Raw genomic sequence first — 23,746 nt, forward strand, 5'->3', positions numbered from 1 at the left:
CCCAGAGGTTTGGATTGCTAATCCTGTGACATTACCATTACATCACTATGTCCTCATACCAAGAAACAACTAAATGCATTGAATACTGCAAAGGCTATGGCTTCTGATAACTTCCTAGCAGTAGTGCTGGACTAGATGTCCAGAACCAGCCATGTTTCTGGCCAAAATAAAAAATTGCTTTTACCTGACAAACTTTGAAATTGCCCCAAACGTATCCTGTCTATACAACGCAATATAAGTCCAATCCAGTCATCATATCTCCAATAGCTTACTCTCAGTAATCAAAGAAATGGAAGGGTTTCTCTAAAGTACTATTCAGCATTGTATACTCACAAAAAAACTGAGAATCTGACAGAAGCTCCTCCCAGGATGACTCAGCTCCAGACCCTTGAAGATGTGAGGTGAATGTGATTACACCAGACATCAAGTTAGCAATTGGGCATTTGGCACCAAACAGCCCCAGTAAAACTGAGGTCAATCAGGTTCAGTAACCCAGTAGTTATGCTACTGAAATTGTGATCTGAATTGTTGGACCAATGACATGGAGACAAGTGTTCAATCCCACTATGGCTGCTGGAAATTTAAATTAAGTTATTTAAATAATTCTGAAATTTAAAACAAAACTAACATTAGTAATGGCATCATCTGGTCACTATAGTCCTTAAGAGAAAATCCTCTGTCCTTGTTGAATTATAAACTAGAATTGATTTTAGATTTACAGCAACATGATTGATTCTCAACTGCCATCTGATATATCTAAGGTAGCTGTAGATTTGATAAGGTGGATAATAACTGTTGCCAATGACACCCAAATTCTATGAATACATTTTTAAAAATAATATTGAGGGAAACATTCCTTTTGGCTGAAGATAGTCTTGGCTGTTGGAGGCTAATTATCTCAACTTCAGAAGTTTCTCGGGAGAGTGTCCTAGACCCAAATATCATCAACTGCTTCATTAATGACTGTTGTTGGCTAGCTTGGAGGCACTTCAACAACAGAATTTCTACACGTGTCAGGCACTCAACTAAAATTAATACAAAAAAATGCACTAATTTTAGATTTTAGTATAATATTCATGGGCAACTGCCTCCAAATGCTGCCAAGAATATTTTGGCAGCTTTGAAATGTAAGTAATGCTTAGGAACAGATACGAGAAGCCTGTGCTAATGCACATTTTGTTATTTGAAGTTATACTGACTTCCTTCCTAGCGGAGCTGTTGTTGCAGGTCAATGACAATTAAATCTTTGAGGAGAAAGTAAGGTCTGCAGATGCTGGAGATCAGAGCTGAAAATGTGTTGCTGGAGAAGCGCAGCAGGTCAGGCAGCATCCAGGGAACAGGAGAATCAACATTTCGGGCATAAGCCCTTCTTCAGGAATGAAGAAGGGCTTATGCCCGAAACGTTGATTCTCCTGTTCCCTGGATGCTGCCTGACCTGCTGCGCTTCTCCAGCAACACATTTTCAGCAATGACAATTAAAGGTGAATTGCTTCAATTACAGCACAGCAAGTTCAAGACTGCCACTACACACAAGGCTACAATTATGAACTGATCCTTTAATTAACAAGTTGTAAGAAAAATGTTAGCGGCAAAAGCTCAGAAAATTTATGTGAGGACATGAAAAATTAAGATATTAATGAACTTGTGATCTTAATTCTAACAAAAAAAAATACAAAGAGGACACCAGATTTACAGATATCACAATTCAACACAATTATAATTTTACCATAGTCTGATTATGTTTATCCAATTTTAAAATGCAATAATCCACTCCTCAGATTAATAATTACATTCTTCATTATACAATAATGGACAGAATTTATAAAATTGTGAATCCTCTCCTTGTGCAGGGGGTACAAGAGAATCCAAGCCTCCATGTCATTGCTTACAAGAGTTTCCTCTCTCAACTCGCTGCAACACCTTTGAGAAAGAGGATCAAGCTATCTTCAGATGTCAAATCGTACTATAACATGATATGTGTAAGATGATTGCACAAGATTTGTCCTAACTCCTATATTATCTTGTGCCTGATGGATTCCCAGAACTCCCTTGTCAGTTGACATCCTGAGAATGACATGGATTTTCTGTTCATTGTAAACATAGTATTACAGGATGACCGGTTTCAGAGGAGTAACTGAGTTGCATTTATTTTTTCTTGCCAAATCAATCCTTGGTGACCTCAAAATTCACATTCTATTTTAGAAAACTGAACAATGAAGACTCTCCCTCATTGTCTTTTTTCAGTTTAGTACAGATACACACAAAGTTAGAACAGAAGAACTAGGAGCAGGAGTAGGCCATCTGGCACCTTGACCCTGCTCCGCCATCCAATAAGATCATGGCTGATCTTTTTGTAACCTCAGCTTCACTTACCAGTCCTCTCACCATAACCCTTAATTCCTTTACTGTTCAAAAATGACCCATTTTAGCTTTAAAAACATTTACTGAGGAAGCTTCAACTACTTCATTGTGCAGGAAATTCCATACATTCAGCCCTCTGGGTAAAGAAGTTCTTTCTCAATTCAGTCCTAAATTTGCTCTCTGTAATTTTGAGGCTATGCCCTCTTGTCCTAGTTTCACCTGCCAGTGGAAACATCCTCTTTACTTATCTATCTATTCCCTTCATTATTTTATGTTTTTATAAGATCCCCCCATACTTCTAAATTCCAATGAATATAATCCCAGTCTCTCCTCATAAGCCAACCTCTTCAACTCTGGAATCAACCTTGTGAACTTCCTCTGCAACCCCTCTAGTGGCAGTACATCCACGGTGGCTCAGTGGTTAGCACTGCTGCCGCACAGCACCAGGGATCTGGGTTCAATTCTCATCTTGGGCAACTGTCAGTGGGGAGTTTGCACATTCTCCCTGTGTCCGGTCTCCTCCCACAGTCCAAAGATGTGCAGGTTAGTTGGCTATGCTAAATTGCCTGTAGTGTTAGGTGTAGGGGAATGGGTCTGGGTGGGTTGCTCTTCAGAGGGTCGGTGTGGATTTGCTGGGCTGAAGGGCCTATTTCCACACTAAGTAATCTAAAAAAAGATTTTGTTAAAATTGATGATAATCAACCTTGATCTCGAGTAAGTGCTGGCTAGAATTTTAATAGCTGAATCCATGTTAACTCTGCCCAGTACCCTAAACAACAAATGAGTTACACTAAGACTGCACATTTTAGGTTCTAACTTTATTAATACAATACAGCAACGAAAATGTAGGGGAATGGGTCTGGGTGGATTGCTCTTCGGAGGGTCGGTGTGGACTTGGTGGGCCGAAAGGCTTGTTTCCACACTGTAGGGAATCTAACCTAATCTAATCCTTTCTCAAGTTAAAGAGACCAAAACTGCACGCAGTCCTCCAGGTGTGGCCTCACCAGCACACGATACAGCTGCAACATAGCCTCCCTGCTTTTAAACTCAATCCCCTTAACAATGAAGGACAAAATTCCAGTTGCCTTCTTAATTACCTGTCACACCTACAGACCAACCTTCAGTGATTCATGCACAAGGACATCCAGGTCCCTTTGCACAGCAGCCTGCTGCAATTTCTTACCAATCAAGTAATAGTCCTTTTTACTGTTATTCCTACCAAAATGGATAACTTCACGTTTATTAACATTCTATTCCATTTGCCAGACCTTTACCTACTCACTTAAATTATCTATATCCCTTTGCAAAGCTTCACAGTCCTCTGCACACTTTGCTCTAGCTCTCATCTCAGGTGTCATCCGCAAAGTATGTTTAAATTGTGAATAATTGCAGTTCAAACATTGATCTCTGAGGCACACCAATAGTCACTAATTGCCAACCAGTAAAACACTCAATTTTCCCCATTGTTTGCTTCCTGTTAGTTAACCAATTCTCTATCCATGCTAATACAATGTCCGCAATGCCTTGCATCTTTATCTTATGCAGAAGCCTTTTGTGCGACACCTTGTTGAATGCATTTTGGAAATCCAGATACACCACATCTACTGGGTCCCTGTTCTCCACTGTGCTTGTAATGTCTTCTGAGAATTCCAGATTAGTTAAGCATGACCTGCCCTTCATGAGCCCATGCTGCATCTGTCTAACGGGACAATTTCTAATGAGATGCCTTGCTATTTCTTCCTTGTTAATAGACTGAAGCATTTTCCCCATTACAGAAGTTAAGCTAACCAGTCTATAATTCCCCATCTTTTGTCCACCTCCTTTTTTAAATAGTGGCGTCATATTTGTTGTTTTCCAATCTGCTGGAAATGACCGAGAGTCCAGTGCATTTTGGAAAACTACTACAAGTACATTTGCTATTTCTTCCGTCATCTCTTTTAGTACCCTGGGATGCATTCCATTAGGGCCAGGAGATTTGTCTACCTTTAGCTCCATTAGCTTGCCCAACACTACCTCTTTCATGATAATGATTGTTTCCAGGTCCTCACCTACCTTTGTCTCTTTGCCGACAGAAAATACCTGTTCAGTGCCTCGTCCATTTCCTCATATCCTGTTCCCCCTTCTCATCCTCTAAAGGACCAATGTTTACTTTAGCCACTGTTTTTCATTTTATATTTTTATCGAAGCTTTTTGCTATCTGTCTTTAATATTCTGAGCTAGTTTATTCTCATAATCCATCTTACTGCTCTTTGTAGCTTTTTGTGGCTTTCTGTTTAGGTTTGAAGCTTTCCCAATCTTCTAGTTTTCCACTGACCTTGGCCACTTTGTGTGCCTTCTCTTTCAATTTGATTGCCTCCCTTATTTCTTTAGACACCCATGGCAGACTACCCCTTTTCTCACAGTCCCTCCTTTTTTAATGGTATATACTTTTGCTGTGCACTTTGAAATGTTGCTCCACTGTTAGTCAACTGTCCCACCATAAAGTCTTTGCTTAAGTCTACTTTAGCAAACTCTGCCCTTATCCTATTGTAGTTTCCATTGTTTAAGCATAGGGTTTTGATATTGGATTTTATCTTTGCACTTTCCATCTGTATTCTAAATTCAGCCATATTGTGATCGTTCCTTCCAACAAGATCCTTAATTATGACATTATTAATTATTCCTGTCTCATTACACAGGCTAAAATATAAGGAATATCTAAATGTCCATGTAACATTTTGCTGATGTTGAAGTTTGATAATGTCTAGTCTAATAATATGAGCTTTAATTCTCACCTTCATTCGCATTTATCCTTGTGTTTTTAATATATGCTGAAAACTTTGCAAAGATATCAATTCCAGCAGTATTGGATTCATGGTGCTTTGCTGCAAGCTTAGGGTACCTGAAAAAAGATACAAATCGATCTTTGACCATTCTTATTAGCATTCTCATATTCAACATATACCATATTCATGAAATTGTCATGTAGTTGTGACATTCGTAGAAACACCCAATGATTTTTTTTGTCCCACAGGGATTTAAGTTGCAAGTCTGTAACAACGATCACATATCACCGAAAAATTCAGAATACCCTCGCCTTTTCTAACATCACTAATGTACAATTTGATCATAGTATGTAGGGTGATTCACTTGACATTTTCAAATTAGAACAGCATTCATAAAATTCACATTTAAGTATTACTGCAGCTTTTAAATTTTGTCTGCTGTATGATGACCAACATCAGCAATGAAAATGAACAGTGTCAGCATCAACAGACCACTCTACCCCTGCACCACCCAATTCCTGAATCTTGTCTGATACAAAGCAAAGCTCCTGCTACTGAATTCAATGAGATATATCAGTAGAAAACCTAACAATGCACGAGTATGAGTTCCTTTCAATCTCACATACTAGCTATTTTGGTATTGTTTGGTGAGATTTGCATCTTTCATGACCACCCATTATTATAAGCAGTAAACATTCCTGTGTTGCAGCTTCGCTAGGTTGACTCCTCATTTTTTAAGTAGGCAAAAGTGAGGACTGCAGATGCTGGAAACCAGAATTTAGATCAGAGTGGTGCTGGAAAAGCACAGCAGGTCAGGCAGCATCCGAGAAGCAGGAAAATCAACGTTTCGGGCAAAAGCCCTTCACCAAGAATGGAGGCAGGGAGCCTCCAGGATGGAGAGATAAATGGGAGGGAGCTGGGGAAAAGGTAGCAAAGAGTACAATAGGTGAATGAGGGTGGGGATGAAGGTGATAGGTCAGAGGGGAGGGTGGAGCGGATAGGTGGGAAGGGAGATTGGCAGGTAGGACAGGTTATGGGGACAGTGCTGAGCTGGAAGCTGGGGGAGGGGAAATGAGGAAACTGGTGAAGTCCACATTTTTATCCTATCCTCATTTTTAAGTCTGCTTGGTGCTGCTCTTGGCATACCCCCTGCACTCTGCATTGAATCAGGGTTTCTCCCCTGTCTTATGGTAATGTCCAAGTAGGGGAAAATGCTGAGCCATGAGGTTGCAGATTGCATTTGAGTACAATTCTGTGGCCAACAGCGCGTATGAATGGCCCGTCTGGAGTTGCTACATCTGTTTGAAAGCTATTCCATTTAGCTTGGCAATAGTGCCAAGCAACATGATGGAGGGTATCTTCATGTGAAAATGGGACTTCTCTCTGGAAAGACTGAACAGTGGTCACTCTTACTGATATGATCATGGATAAATCTATGGTAGACAGATTGGTGAGGATGAATTCAAAAATGTGTTTCCCTCACCCTTGCTGCATACCTAGCCATGCAAAAATGTCCTTGAGGACTCAATCAGCTCGATCCGTAGTGCTGATGCTAAGCTACTTTTAGTGTGATACATTAAAGTTCATTCCTTGCGCTCACTACACTTTCTGATTCAACACAGAGGAGCACAGACTGGTCAGCTGCGAGCAATATTGGCATCTAGGAACAGATGAGAAAACCTAGAAAAAAAGGGAAAGAATGCAGTCTGGTAACTGTGTTTTGTTTCTCTCCCAGTGACCAACTAATCCACAAAGACAGCTAAGTTGTCAGAACTTCAATTTCAGTATTGAATGGTGCTAGATGACCTTAGCATTTCCAGCGTTGGAAAAGGAAAAATTGAGACATTTCCTCATTTCTATTCAATGATCCTTGTTATAAATGCACAAATAAAAGTCAGGTGAGGAGAAGAAACTGTCAGAGAAGAAAAAGATCCAAAACTAGAAATCATTTAACAGGGACAATGAGAAGCATATTTTCAAAATAGAAGAACAACAAATTAATTTGCCATTAAAATCAAACTCAGAGGTCCTATTCATTCTCACAGTTCTTAATAAAAGTAAATTGGGTAGAATTTCCCAGACCTTAAGAGGAAATCTGAAAGAAACATCTTTTCCTACCTTTAGCATTATCACCAATGTTCCCCTAAAGTTCTAATGTGAAATTGGGGGAACTTTTACACCTATATAACCATTTTAGGTATTACATATGGCCCTGGTTGAAGTTTAATGGTATGATATCAACTATAAAAAACCTCACTCATGGCATAAAATATTTACTTGAAGCTACTCTAATCCATTTTCAAGCGACATGTTCTGTTCCATTCGTAATCAGTTAATCAAAAGGAAAACAGAGGAAAATGTTTTGTCTCATAAAATGTTGTCCTTATCGTCATCAATTTTCCACCAGCACAAGATGAAGAATGGGACACCTGTCTCAGGTAGTATATTGCTTTTTTTCAAATCTAGCTCTGTATTCACAAAAGGGGCATTCCAGACATTGTGTCCACATATTGCAGCAGTCAAATACCAATCTGTCGATGTCACAGAGACCTTAAAGTCTCTAGTTAAATTATTCATGCATATATAATTGTACCATTATTCAGAGAATCCCTACAGTGTGGAAACAGGCAATTTGGCCCATCGACTCCACCTACCTTCGAAAGAGCATCACACCTAGATTCACTCCCTCACCCTAACCCCATAACCATGGCCAATCCACCTAACCTGCACTGCTTGTGACTGTGGAAGGAAACAAGAGAACCCAAAGAAAATCCAAACAGGCTCAGGGAGAATGTGCAATCTCCACCCAGACAAGGAATCGAACTCGGGTCCCTGGTGCCATGAGGCAGCAGTGCTGACCACTGAGCCATTGTGGTGTTGGTAACAGTGGTAATCTCCAAAAATAATGTGTAGAGTATATGTTTGTAGAGAGAGAGGATGTAGAGATTATATCTATACATTAAATAGATATTGTCCGTTTCACCATTACTGTGCTCGCATATTGTTTTGACAACACACCAGTAATTTTCTTTGAAAATTGCTGCTGGCTGAATGATCTTTCTTAAGGCAAGACCTTAGAAAAGCTTTTCTTTAATGTAAACATGTTACCTATTTCCATATCCTGCAAACTGGATTAAAATATTGTATGGATATAACCTTCTCAAATTATCCCAATAAAATTAATGCTCAATGTTCAAGGGAAATACAGGATTTGTTTATGAAGCTTTTACTTAGACCTGCTGCACTTCGTTTCTTCTATTGGGGCAGTAAAGTAACTACTGCTGTCCATTCCTGTGTTACTACCAAAAATTTAATTGATTATCAGCCAACAAAGACACATTCAATGTATGTATTATAGGGTGATGTCAGCAGACAGGCCTAATTCAGTTTGGCCAGCTTTGCCTCATTTTAATGTTGTAGTTAATGGGCTTTTAACTATCATCAGGTGAGACGTTCTCCTAGGAAAGGGCGGTATTCCCATCTTAAATAGCTGTCTGCAGTACGAACAGCCCCTGAATGCACTGCAGGCATTTATCTGGGAGTGAAGCCTCTTGTGGTGCACTGCAGCAGGAGCCCCATGTTAGAGTCCCATTTGCACACCTCTGAACCATTTAAATAGAAAATATTTACTATCCAGGGAGAAACAGCAATGAAGAATGCCCTGAAATCTAGGCAAGTCTGGGATTTTCCGAGGGCCATGAGACAAGTAGCAATGAGGGAGGCAGAGAAGGCATGTTGGATGGAAGAGGAAGGAAATATTATCATTACTGTATAATTACTGTCTAATGGTTTTCACAATCTTGCAATACAATAATGGGTCTTCAAGTTCATAGTCTGATTGACAAGTTCATTATCAAAAGATCTTTAATGTAGGGTTATGAACAAAAATATTTATTTCAATAAGGGGTTAATTACTGATGGACCTAATAGTTAATGAAACAACTTGGACAAAGTCCTAGAAAATCAAAGTGGGCTTTTTAATAAATCCCCCTCAGTGGCTTTGAATCCGCTTCTGGGATAATCGACCTGACTATATCTTGCATCACCATCACTGCTGCAGAATTTAGATCATACCACTCAGTGCACTTTGTCCTGAGGTGAGTGGCAGGCTAGATATTGTTCCAGGTCTGTGTATACACCTTTGGAATAAAAATCCAGATCTCAGTCTCCCAAGTCAAAGAAAGGTGTTTTTAGGTCCAAAAACAGAAACTATTTGAAAAAGCAGGTCTGGCAACATCTGTGGAGGGAAATCAGAGTTAACATTTTGGGTCCAGTGATCCTTCTTCAGAAAGATGTTTTAGGTATTGGCAATATTGTTTAAGTATTAGATGTATTGTAAATTAGCCATTTACGTCTGGCTGTTGAGAATAAGGATATCTAGTTAGCATTTCTACAGAGATATAAAGTCAATTGTTTCACATGCTATGGGGAAGAGGGCAGAGGAAGACATTTCATGAATAGATTATACGTTTCCTTTAGATGATAGACAGAGGTTCTGCATGGTGTCATAATGATTTAAAATAGGAATTATTAATTTATAAATTCTATTGGTGATTTAATACTTCAGACTTTTATAGCCAGTTTTAAAAAGGGACTAAATGTCTGACTTAAATTGTCCACAGTTGTGACCCACACAGATTAGCCAAGTTACAAGGATTCAATGAAGATTAAACTGAAGACAGTCTGATTTTTTTTCCCTTGGGGTAATGAAACAAATCAACTAAACCCTATTGAAGACATAAGAAGACTTCATCTCTTATTTGATTAACAGTACTGAGAGATTTCACATGTTTGAGATGAGACATTGTCTGCAATATCAAACCTGTAAACAATAGCTCCAACTGACACAGAAAATACAAACAAGCTGCTATCTCAAGGAGACTTTTTGACAAACAAGAGGAGATGGATTAAGAATACAGAATTGAATAGGAGGACAAAGTTTTAAGGTGCCCAGATCAGCAGCACTAACTGGGAAGAAACACCAAACAGTCAAGATCTTAAAGATAACTGCAATATTCACTATTACTGACAGTTCAAGATACCAACTAACCAAACATGGTTTCAAATTAAAATCTAATTTCGCAAGGACAACCAAGGAAATGTACACTGTATATTTTTTACTTTTTTTGTATTGGATATTATTCTGCTTTAACTTCATACATGCATTATTGTGTGTGCGTGTGCAAGTGCCTAACAGACTGCTCGAAAACATAATGCATGATGTGGTGTCATTATAACTTCCTAATCCCAAGAACAGAAATAAATTTGTTCTTTCTTTAATGCAATAAAACCTTAAGATTGGCTCCTTACTTCTTACAGTAAAAACAATTTACCTATATTTTACCTGACATCTTCATTGTTACTGACCAAGAAAGCTGTGAAGAGAGAAGCCAGTTCACATCTTCTCACCTGGTCATAAGTCTTCCGCAGAGAAAAGACTGCTTGCCTGACATTGCAAGCTACCACAACTGAATGTACATGTTTCTAGTTAAAAACTCACATCAGATAGCCATGACAAATTCTTGGAAATTTGGTCTGGCTGGACGAAGGAAAAGAGGAACAACTGAAACAGGCTTTGGAGGTAGTGATTTAGGAAAGCCTCCAAAAAATTAGGAAAGCATCTGAAGACAGTCACTACTTGACAAAATATGAATAGGACAACCCATTGGAATCTAGGCATAACTGTGGACTATTTGCAAAAAAGAGCTTTTATTCTGTGGAGAGTATGATGGGTGAAAGGTGTACTGTTCACAGTTAAAGTAAAAGTTGTGACAAAAAAGAAAATAGTGTTCAGTTAAGAGGAATTTGTCATTTGTTACAATGAAAAAACTTCAACCAGAAGCCAAAAGATTATGGAATATAAAAAGCAGCAAAGAATGACTAGAAGATTAACAAGAAGGGCAAGATTAGAATACAACAAAATGCTGACAAGAAATTTAAAAAGCAGAAAATATGCATAGCTAGAGAGATTTTTAAAACAAAAGGAGGAGATAAAACAAATGTTAGTTCTCTAGTGATCAGCAATGGAAAATAAAAGAGATGGCAGATGAATTGAATGGGCCACCCGGTCTTCACTATAGAAACTACAAATAAAACTCTAGTAATATCTTTACATCAGGAAGTGTAAGGGAAAGCAGAACACAAGAAAATTGCAAATACTAGTGAATACTACAAACTCTTCCATCAGACAGAAGATACAGAAGCTTGAACACATGAACCAACTAGTTCAAGACCAACTTCTTCCCTGATATAATTAGACTGCTGAATGGACTCTAACTTCAATTAGTGTCGATCTTACTAATGTTGATCTTGAATCACACACTTGCTGTGCAGTTGTAACCTGTATGCCTCTCTCTGTCTAAGTACCCTATGATATGTATGTCCTTGTTCGCTTTTTCCTGTTTCCTGCTCACAAAACAACACTTTTCACTGTACTTGGTACCAGTGACTACAATAAACTAAAACAAAAATCAAATAAGTCATACTGAGCAAATTGACTGGACTCTCAGCTGACAAGTTTCCCAGTCGTGATGGACGTCAATCTGTTAAAAAAAAAGTGGCTCATGAGATCATTGATGTGTTGATTTCAATTTTGCAAAATTCCCTCTATTGTGGGAAGTTTCCATTAGATAGGAAATTGGACATGTAATTCTTTTATTCCTAAAAGGATGGGGACAAAACTATCCACAGAACTACAGTCCTTTTTGCAAACAGTCCACAATTGTTCCTAGCTTCCAACAGGTTCTGCTGTCCATTTTTCATACTACTAACTCCAAGTAACCATCTACAGGCCAAATGGTTTAAAATCTGTCATAGGAAAGATGTTAGATGCTATTATTAAAGATGTTACGGCAGGACACCACCTGACCAAGAAAATCAGGCAGCATCAGAGTTTTATCAAGGGGAAACATGTTTAACCACAAATCTTCTCAAACTCAATAAAATAGAAGTGTATTATCTCAATGCTGAGAGAGTGTAGAGTCCTGAAATGCAGAGAGATTCTAGAACCAGGGTTAACTGTGTGAAATGAAAGATGACGTGTTATGTACTTACATTGGTGGGCATAGTACCTCTTCCAAGAATTCTTCAATTTTGTTGACATCTGTCTTGACCTCTCCATTAAATGTCAGGAATGGAGGGTGAGTACCAGGAGCTAAGTTATGTAGATCAGCTGGTTTTCTATAAATAAGGAATAAAATTTATCCATAATTGCAACTACTGGATACAAAGATAGCAAATAAATCAGATATATTGCAGAACCCTCATCTCTGAATTGTTTAGTTTTCTGAAGTGAACTGGGCTCAGGCTGAAGAATATTATTTTGGTTGTAGAAATTTGAAATAGTTAACCAATTTAAAAAAAAACACAATTTCAGGCAGTTATTGGAAAATGAAATGGAACAAATGATAATCGTAAATCGAAATTGTTGATCATCTGCCTCGGATTCACTTTCTTGCCCGATTCCTGTATTCTTTGATTCCTATGAAAAATCTACCTATCTCAGTCTTAAACACAGTGATGGAGCATCCACAACCCTCTGACTGGAAAAACGTTTCCTAATCTCAGTCCTAAATGATCAACCCTTTTATACAGAGGATTGCTCCCATAGTCCATGTTCCCCAGTCAAGGGAAACTACTTCCGTCTGAGTACACCAAAGCCTCTCTGAATATCAACATTTACATTTTTTTTTACAAGTTAAATAACTTCACACTTCCCCACATTATTTTTTAATTGCCACCTTAGTGATCATTCATTTATTTTGTCTCTCTCTTCGCAGCCTTCTCACAGCTTACCTTTTCACCTTGCTTTGAATAACACCAAACCTGAATACATTAAAGAAAAGCCCAACAGTTGCTAGAAATAGCAGCAACATTGGTTACAACAAATATGGATTCACTACAGGTACAGTCAAGTTTCTGAAAGTCTAGATCCCAGAGTGTGAAGGAAGTTGCTATAGATATAGCCAAATAATTGATGATCTTCCAAAAAAATCAATATTACTATCAAAACTGATAAAGAATAGTTGATGACCATTGTATATTTAAGATTGTCAGAAGAGATGGAAGGTATTGTACTATTATGGATTAATGATTGGCTAATAGACAGAAAACAGTAGGAATAAATGGGTTATTCTTGTACTGGCAGGCTGTGACTAGTGGGTACTACAAGGTTCAGTACTTAGGATCCAGCTGTTCACAATACATTTTAATGATTTGGAATTGAGGACTAAATTTGCATATTTTCAGTTTTGTGGGTGATATAAAGTAAAGTGGGAATGTCTTAGGAGGAAGATGTAAAGTGTGTCAGGATAATCTGGATAGACCATTTGAATGGATGAGAACATGACTGGTGGAATTAAATATGGATAAGTGTGGTGCTATCTAATTTATTTGGATAAACGGACATATAGAGTAATTCTTAAATGGTGAGAAGTTAGAAAATGTATGTGTACAAATGGTCCTTGTCCATGAATAATTGAAGGTTAATATGTAGCTGCAGCAAGTTATTAAGAAGGCTAATGGAATGTTATCCTTTATTGTAAGAGGATTTGAGTACAGGAATAATTAAGTCTTGATTCAATTGTAAAAGAAGCTTGGTAGACCACATCGGAAATTTGGTCTCCTTACCTCAGGGGGAGGAGGGAATGCAATAAAAACTTATCAAACTTGTTCCCAAAATGGCAGGACTATCCTATAAACACTGGATCTGCGTTCTCTAGAGTTTCAAAGGAGAAAAGGTGATTTAATTGAAACCTACAAAATATTAAAAGAGATAGGGTAGATGCAAGTAGGGTGTTTCCCCTGGTTGGGGGGGGGGGGCTCTAAATTAATGGGCACAATGAACAGGAATGCCACTTTAGGTCTGAGATGAGGAGAATTTATTTTTAAACTTAGAGGTTTGAAAATTTTTGGAATTCTCCACCAAAGGGGAGTGCAGTCTTAGAGTATGTTTAAAGTTGAGATTGATATATTTCTGGTTACCAATAGAGTATATGGATGGGCTGACTAAACGTTATTTGATAAGCAATCATCATTCTGAATAGTGGTTCAGGCTCAAAGGGCTGAATGGTTTATTCCTGTTCCTATGTACCTGTTATTCTCAAATTGTTCATCTAACACATTAGCAGATTGTAAATAACCTAACACTAATCCCTGTGGCTCTTTGCTATGAATAGCTGGCAACTAGTAAATTTGACTCTTTGTTTTCTGCCCATTGACAAGTCTGCTATCCACACTAATATATTATTGCCAACTCCATGAGACTTTAGTATTAACCTTTTCTATGGCAGCTGCCTTTTGGAAACCATGTATATTGTATCTTCAGGTCCATCTTTATCTACCATGGTAACTACATCCTCAAAAATGTGAATAAATTTGACAAACAATTTCCCTTTCATTCAACAATAATAACTCTACCAGATCAAATTATAATATCCTAGGCTGAATGTTAAAACTTCCTGAATAATGGATTTCATAATTTTCCTGATGTCCTCCTCTTCTTTCTCAAATCGCTGTGATACATTTTGCTAGCTTTCAGTCTACTGGGAACCTCTCCAAACTACAAAACTTTGGAAAACCAGAACTCTCCCTGTAGCAGCCTCCCTTAGAACCAGAAGATGAAGGTCATCAATTCCTGACATCTGTCTTCTGTTAGTCTCCAGTACATTTTCTCTGCTAATATTAATTTTAGGTTTGTCACAGTTATTAGCCCATGTGTTATCTCCAATTTTTAGTCTTTCGGGCAGGAATTGTCAGCCTAATTTTCAGAAGTTCAGACAAAATATCTGGTATTTTTAACTAACTTAATACAAAAAAAATGCTAATTTTAGAAACCTTTAGAAAATAAAGTGTTTACTTTATTTCAAATTATAAAAAATTCTTCAACTTACTTGAAAAATTTATATAGTAGCCTTCTTATTTTTTAATTCTTCTGTGCAGCTCTGGATAGATTAAATTAGCTTGTTGCTGAATTGTACACAATCATCATTAATACATCTGACAGAAGGTGTGGTGTTAGCAGTAAGAGTCCACTTCTCATTGAGCTTGAAAGCCTCATTATTATGCAGAACCTCAAACAGCTACCCAGCATAGAACTGGTGAGTTCAGTCAAATGGCTTGAGATGGACTCATTGACAGTGTTGAAGGTGTAGTGCTGGAAAAGCACAGCTGGTCAGGCAGCTTCCGAGGTGCAGGGGAATTGATGTTTCGGGCATAAACCCTTCATCAGGAATAAGACTTGTGGGTTGGGACCGAGAGATAAATGGGAGGGGGTGAGGTTTGGGGGAAGGTAGCTGAGAAAATGACAGGTGAATGAAGGTGAGGGAGTAGGTGATAGGTCAGAGGGGGAGTGATGGACAGGTCCGGAGGGCGGTGCCAAGTTGGAGCTTGGTACTGCGATAATGTGGGGGGAAGAGAGATGAGGAAACTGTTGAAATCCAATTTTTTCTGTGTGGTTGCAGGGTCCCAAGGCTGAATATGTGGCTTTCCTCCTCCAAGCATCGGGTGTTCACGGTTTAGTGGTGGAGGAGGCCCAGGACCGACATGTAATTGATGGAATGGGAGGGGAAGTTGAAGATTTCAGACAGTGGGTGATGGGATTGGTGGATGTGGGTGTCCCAGAGGTGTTCTCTGAAATGATCCGCAAGAAGGTGTCCTGTTTCCCCGATATAGAGGAGACCACACCGGGTGCAACGAATGCAGTAGATGACATTGGTAGAGGTACAATTAAATTTCTGATGGATGTGGAAGGATCCCTTGGGACCTTGGACAGCAGTGAGAGGAGTGGTGTGGGCAGAGGACATAGAAACATACAAATGGAATCACCGAATAACATTTGTGTTTAACCAATGGAATTCAGTGCCTTTTCTCTAATGTTTGCATCATTTTATTGAGTCAGCTTTAAAGTGGCCTCAGCACCCTTTTCCCATAAATGAAAAAAAAAACTCAACCAGGATGTCTGCATCTTAACCAAAGGGGAAAAAAGTATTTGAGAGCAATTCTAAAAAAGTGACAGCTAACAACACCAGCGGAAAAGTGTTTGGAGTAACAACAATCTATGAGAGTTTAAGACAGGTGCACAAATGCTTAACTGAAAAGAGATTTCCAGGACAATTTTAAAAGAGGAAAGAGAAATAGTACACAAAAATTCCAAAGAACAGGACTCAGGCAGCTGATTGACCTTGTTAGTGACAGGGCTAAGTGATAATGAAGCTGAAGGATGGGGTAACAGACAGCAAAAGTGGATGCCAAATAGAAGACAGAATGAGATATCAAGGGACAACCCAAGATTTAAAAATGGTGTCTTTACAAAAGTAAAATCCTTGAATAATCTCTTTATAAATGTTTACAGTTCTTTTCAAATGCATCTGATTTGTTAAGTGGCATGTGATCTGCATTAGAATTTATTTTAAGTAAACTTTAATCCCTTACCTCTTTAGGTCAACTGTTGTGACATTGAACACAACACCTTTCAGCCACAAAATCATAAAGAGACGCTGAGAAAAGGGGCAATTACCAATACTCTCTCCATCAATGCCAGCCTGCAGGAGAATTAAACAGTAATTTATATATTGTCTGCAAAGTATATAACAAAAAAAATCAATTTCCACATTATTTGCAACGAAGTCACATTTGAGAATGCAGGATCTTTTCCTAATTACGACTACATTAAATAGATGTCCAGTTTTGGTAGATTCTGCTAAGTATGAGGAAAAGACTAGGTAAGATCCAATAGCTTTAAGATATGTGCACTCCAGCCATTTCTAAGTCATTTTCATTCTTCTAGAAAAATACTATTTTCTGTTAGCATTTATGCTCTATATGTGTCTTACCGATAAAAAATTTATATTGGTTAGTACTAATGCCCTTTTTCTTGTCAAAGATATTGTTATATTATTCAAAGAAGTGCAGGGAAGTTCTTCCTGGTACCCTGGCCAACACTTATCTCTCAACCAGCTTTAATAAAACATGCTACCTCGTCATTAATATATTGCTGTTTGTAGACTCTTCCTGAGTGAAATTGGTCGTGGCACCTCCTATTTATAAGAGTAACCATACAACGAAAAGTATGTAATTGACTACAGAGGTTTGTAACGTCTTGAATTTGTGGAAGGCACTATATGAATACAAGTAATTTTAATTAAAATGTTGTAGCTATCAGTGCTGATGACATCAGGTTAAGTGATATTATGTCTAAGTACTCACTCCAAGGTCTCCTGGCTCTTTCTCTAACATACATTGTTCAATGATGAGTTCTAGTTACCAAGACCTGCTCCACATCCATTTCTAACACTTACATCATGTTTTTTTTATGCCTCCTGCATACCAATGGGTTTCCCATGCAGTTGAATCTCACTATTGGAGGCCTTTAGAAGGAGGAGAACTGCACAATGGCACAGTCACACAGTGTAACACCAAGTGGCCTATGTTCACTGGCATTTTAATGATTAATGATGATGATAATTAATAAAGGTGAACATGTATATTCCCAAAAGAAATGGATATGGCAGACCCACTAAGATATTTGAACATCCACAAGACTAATATTAGATCTTTCTTGCATCCACTCACTTGGCACTGAAGGCACGGCTGACATTCATTAAAGCAAGCCTGCCAGGCTGATGAATACCAACATGCTGATATGGTCACAAGGAACTTTGAGATTGTAGCCAATATGCAGACACTGGTGTACTTAACTGTCAAGGACAGTGGAACATTGTTTGCATAGAGCTGGAGTCAGTACAGCCAGATACAAGGACACTTAAAACTATCAAGCAGCATGGAACAGGTTATTGAATGACAGTACCAGCAAGGTGCAGCCTAAAAACTAGTAGAATCTCCTTGTAATAACAACTCACAGGGATGATGTTTTGAAAGTAACTCAGAAGTAGTGGATCTTGGAAACTACCTCATTATATTTCAACACTCAAACAGGGACGCTGAAGCTAGAAAATGGCATCAATTGCTTGCAAACTGACACCTGAACCTTGAGTTTCTGTAACTCTCTTGTCACTCCCTTCTCTTGGTCTCTTTAAAAGCTGTTAATTGACTGAAATGTATTTTGAGCTGACCAATCAAGCTTTCAGACTATTATTTCAACTCCCCATCTATTTTAAAGTCCTACTGCTTTGCAATTCACTTACCTGAAAATTTCCCCTCCCATCATAAGGGTTCCCCCTGTATATCTTTATATGCATCTGGTGCTGAAAATGGCGACAATAAACTCACATTGGAAAACTGTGCACATAGCATCTTTCTATTTTTGATCGCTAGAACTCATTTCTAACAATTCAAATGTAATGTATTGGAAATCTCGGTTTAATCTTAAAAAAAAGTTTCCCCAGATGTCCATCAGACCACACCAGTTGCAACTTATTTAGATTGCTATGACAATGATTCAAACAACCTCTAAGTAAAAAGGGATGGGCTTGTGGTCCCAAATGAATCAGCTTACACATGTTTATTCTCATATTCTCAAAGGGATTGAAATTCCACTGATCACTGTTCTCAGCTCATTAGTTAACATGCTAGAATAAAATGCTATGTGAACTAGCTCAGTTAAATTGTTAATCTACTTAAAAAAGGCTCATGATTTCTTTACTAAATTTTATGCAAATACATTGACACAAAGATAACTTTCTTCAGAATTTTGATCCAATGTCCAGTTTCATTATATTGCCAGAACTGAAGTTTCTCCAGATATTAGCAGACAGGCTATCTAATTTTGTTCCTATGTTTGGACTCATGCTCTGTTATTCATAATAACTTATTTTAAAATACTTAATACTGGAATCCATTTTTAATAGACTATTAGTTTGCTCCTTGTAATCATATATTAACATATCAAAAATACAGAAGGAGATTCCTTCCTAAATGCCAAGCAACCTTTAGTATCTGAGCTTCATTTGAACATGTTCAAATTCTTGCCTTCTAAGTCAGAAAGGTAAACTTAGCTGAATGCTCCTCAAACAGTTTTGTTATTGGTTCCAATACTTTCATCAGTAGGCTCAAACTTCAAATGTAAAGAACAGCAGCACACAAAAGACCTGTAACTTGCAGATTTGATATACACTTAGAGTTATTGGGCGGCACGGTGGCACAGTGGTTAGCACTGCTGCCTCACAGCGCCAGAGACCCGGGTTCAATTCCCGCCTCAGGCGACTGACTGTGTGGAGTTTGCACGTTCTCCCCGTGTCTGCGTGGGTTTCCTCCGGGTGCTCCGGTTTCCTCCCACAGCCCAAAGATGTGCAGGGTCAGGTGAATTGGCCATGCTAAATTGCCCGTAGTGTTAGGTAAGGGGTAAATGTAGGGGTATGGGTGGGTTTCGCTTCGGCGGGTCGGTGTGGACTTGTTGGGCCGAAGGGCCTGTTTCCACACTGTTATGTAATCTAATCTAATGTAATCTAATCTTATAGAGATGTACAGCATGGAAACAGACCCTTCGGTCCAACCCATCCATGCCAACCAGATACCGTAAACTAATCTAGTCCCATTTGTCAGCACTTCGCCCACATCCCTCTAAACTATTCCTATTCATATACCCATCCAGATGCCTTTTCAATGTTGTAATTTTACCAGTCTCCATCGCTTCCTCTGGCAGCTCATTCCATGCAAGCACCACCCTTTGTGTGAAAAAGTTGCCCCTTAGGTCCCTTTCAAATTTTTACCTTCTCATCCTAAACCTATGCCCTCTATTTCTGGAGTCCCCCCCCCCCCCCACCCCCCGGGAAAATACCTTGTCTATTTATAAACCTCTATATGAGCATCCCTCGGCCTCCTATGCTACATGGAAAACAGTCCCAGCTTATTCAGCCTCTACCTGTAGCTCAAACCCACCAACCCTGGCAACATCCTTGCAAATCTTTTCTGAACCCTTTCAAGTTTCACAACATTCTTCTGATAGGAGGGAGACCAGAATTGTACAGAATATTCCAAAAAGTGGCCTAACCAATGTCCTATATGAGCTGCAACATGACCTTCCAATTCCTATATACTTCTGGGCTCCCTCTCCCATTCCAGTCCTATCTACTTTCATCCAAAGAATGTGATGCTATCAAAGTGTCACTATCAATACATTATTTTCTCAAAACCTAATGCAGTTCCTTTCGGTTTGGATGTAAATGTAGCGTCTTTATTCTGGTTTCAAATGAACTGTGTGGTAGAGGTTGCTTGTGATAACAAAATAACTACTATGCTTTTATATTAACTACAGATTCTATCTGTCTTTGCATTCTCTGTCAATAAAGAACAGCTGGGTCTTTGTTAGAACATCCTCCACTATTTGTTGAAGAACAGCTGATACCTTAGCTCCCCAAAGACTGTATATCACCGGAGGCTGAAAACAAAAGTCTTGCAAATAATCTATAGGCCTAATTTATTGATTTGGTATACATTCTATCATAAAGGAATCAAATGCAATCTCAACAAAATATTAGGAGCAAAAACATAATCCCAATATAATTAAAATTGCATAGTAGTATAATGCAAAGTATTCTGATTGATAGGAATGTGGCTGCTGAAATTTAGTTATTCTTCTCAGTTACATATCATAGGTTTGCAGTTTGTTGTTTTCACTTGAATACTGCTCCTGAACTTCCACATTATTTGTTTTAATGATCACTGTGATTGCCATAGCAATAGCAATGCTATGCAACCATTGGTTCTCATGTCTTAATACACTAACATAGAATACCGACAGATAAAAAAAACTAATAAAAAGTGTCCTTAGCACCAATTATCAATCTATGTATTCAAACATCCTCCATTCTGCACAGAACTGTCATAGCACACCTCCCTTAGTCATTTGTGTCATAACTTTTTAAGTTATCACAGCAGAAAGTGCTATCTCAAAGATGTTAGGCTGACAAAACATTTCACATGGAAGGTTAAAAGACAAACTCACTCTTACTTCAGTCCCCAATGTAAAGGCCTATGGTTTTTGGCTTCGTCCCTCCACCTGACACCTGGCTGTGATTAAGTCATTCTATTTCCAACCTAGGTGTCATATTTAATCCCATAATAAGGTTCAATCTTATGTTCATGTCATCATTAATATTGTCCATGTTCACCTAATATTATCAACAGACTTTGCTCACCTCTGTTCATCTACTGCTAAAATGCTCATCCATGACTTTGTTGCCTCTAGAGATGACTACTACAAGGCACTACTGGCTGTTCTCCAATATTCTATCCTCCATAAATTTGAGGCCATCCAAAATCTTTTGCCCATGCCTTCATTTCCATCTCTCCATTCCCATCCTCCTCATCACTCCTGGGCTCGCTGACACCTATATTGGTTATTGGCTGGACAACATGTTGATTTTAAAATCCTCATCTTAGTTTTAAAGTCTCTCCACAGCTTCATCCTTACCTATTTCCATAATCTCCAACTCCATAACTCAGGCATATCCTTGCTACTCTAATTTTGAGTCTTGTATATCTTGATTTTAATCACTTCACCACTTGTAGCCGTGGTTCTGTTGCCTAGGACCCAAACTCTTGAATACCCTCCCTACATATTTCCACCTCTATAGTCCACTGTCCTGAAACACTTGTCTTGTTCATCTGACCCAATACTTCCTGTGTAACTGTGTCAGACTTCATTGTATAATGTCCCTGTGAAGGACCAAGAGATTTTTAAAGCTCCTATATGCTGCTGTTGCTTATTATGCAGAAATGTCTGGTGTTCACTTCACACTATCAAATATTGATACAAGGAACCTTGAGTACCAGAATGCAGATATGACATCTGAATAGTCTCTAATGATAAATCATCTTTTAGATTAAAGTAAGATGTTGTGTGTGTTTGAAGCTATGCTTCACTAATGTGTGGTATAGTTTTGTCTGATTTTTGGCACAGGTTCTCATGAGTTATTGAGACAGACTTTACAGGATCAAATTGACTGGATGTGGCAGTGGCTGAAACCTATAACTGTATTGATAGAACTGAGTGACTTGCTGGACCATTCTGAGAGAACCCAAGAGTCAGCTATATTGCTGTGGTTTAGAAGTCCCATGTAGGCCAGATCAAAGAACAAAGGATTTCCTTCCATGATGGTCATGTCGTGAATCAGACTGTTTTTAGAATAATGTGGCAGCTTCATGATAACTGTTTACAAGATAGTGGTTCTGAAGGAATTAATGTTTCATTAGGCTGCATTAGGCTCCACTCAGTCTGATAATGTTATACAGTTATAGGTGGGGAAATGTGGAGATAGGTCTGGATCTTGAAACTGACAGATGTGACATCTGTTCCAAAGACTATCGGGATAATATTTAGCTAGCTAATGTAACTTATACATAATTGCTATCATGTGATAAATTGCACCTGTTAACACAAGGGACTCTTGCTAAGACTTACTAGTGGTTGTATCTGTATCATGGTAAACCAACTAGACCAGTAGTCAAGGATAAGTCGAATGATGGCAAATGCTTCTACCCAGAAATGCCATAATTACCATTTACTGATACTAGCATTTTATTCCTGATGTATTTACCAGAACCTAAGTTCTTCAGCTGTCCTGGTGGGAATTGAACTCATTTCCAGTTTATTTGTCAAGTATCTAGACTTTTGAACAAAGAACAAAAGTCGAGAGCGGCACGGTGGCACAGTGGTTAGCACTGCTGCCTCACAGCGCCAGAGGCCCGGGTTCAATTCCCGCCTCAGACGACTGACTGTGTGGAGTTTGCACGTTCTCCCCGTGTCTGCATGGGTTTCCTCCGGGTGCTCCGGTTTCCTCCCACAGTCCAAAGATGCTAAATTGCCCCTAGTGTTAGGTAAGGGGTACATGTAGGGGTATGGGTGGGTTGCACTTCGGCGGGGCGGTGTGGACTTGTTGGGCTGAAGGGCCTGTTTCCACACTGTAAGTAATCTAAACAAAGAAAATTTACAGCCCAGGAACAGGCCCTTCGGTCCTCCAAGCCTGAGCGGATCCAAATGTACTGTCTACTGTCGGTCAATTCCTAACCATCTGTAGCTATATCCCTCTACTCCCCTTCTATTCATGCATTTATCCAGACGCATCTTAAATGAATCTACAGTGCCTGACTCTACCACCTCTGGTGGCAACGCGTTCCAAACGCCCACCACCTTGCCGCGTGTATCCCCCTTAAACTTTCCACCTCTCACCTTGAAAGCGTGACCTCTCGTTATTGAATCCTTCACCCTGGGAAAAAGCTTGTCTCTATCCACCCGGCCTATACCCTTCATCAGTTTATAAACTTTAATCAGGTCCCCCCTCAATCTCCTTTTTTCCAATGAAAAAAACCTAATCTACTTAACCTTTCTTCATAGCTAGCACCTTCCATACCAGGCAACATTCTCGTAAACCTTCTCTGCACCCTCTCCAAAGCGTCCACAAACTGTACTGTACACAGTACTGTACAAAGAACTGTACACAGTATTCTAAATGCAGCTGAACCAATGTCTTATACAATGTTAACATAACTTGCCAGCTCTTATACTTAATACCCCGTCCAATGAAGGCAAGCATACTATATGCCTTCTTGACCACTCTATCCACCTGTGCAGCAACCCCCAGGGTACAATGGACCTGCATTCCCAGATCTCTCTGTATACCAACTTTTCCCAAGGCTCTTCCATTCATGGTCCAAGAATACAA

At 38.9% G+C, this 23,746-nt stretch overlaps 1 protein-coding gene across 2 annotated transcripts in view; it reads right to left on the minus strand.

Annotated features, from left to right (window-relative positions):
- Positions 1–23,746, minus strand: part of LOC122543870 (chloride intracellular channel protein 5-like) — a 121,635-nt gene that overhangs the window by 11,223 nt on the left and 86,666 nt on the right. For both annotated transcript variants that reach the window (XM_043682729.2, XM_043682743.2), the window contains exons 2-4: positions 16,557–16,666; positions 12,180–12,305; positions 5,136–5,242 (exon numbers count right to left, since the gene is read on the minus strand). In XM_043682729.2, the coding sequence (XP_043538664.1) occupies positions 5,136–5,242; positions 12,180–12,305; positions 16,557–16,666 (343 nt within the window). The remainder of the gene's footprint in view (positions 1–5,135; positions 5,243–12,179; positions 12,306–16,556; positions 16,667–23,746) is intronic.

The sequence above is a fragment of the Chiloscyllium plagiosum genome, unplaced genomic scaffold (assembly GCF_037043375.1).
Source record: "Chiloscyllium plagiosum isolate Xiang-an unplaced genomic scaffold, Cpla_swu_hap1 HiC_scaffold_3, whole genome shotgun sequence".
Lineage (NCBI taxonomy): Eukaryota > Metazoa > Chordata > Chondrichthyes > Orectolobiformes > Hemiscylliidae > Chiloscyllium > Chiloscyllium plagiosum.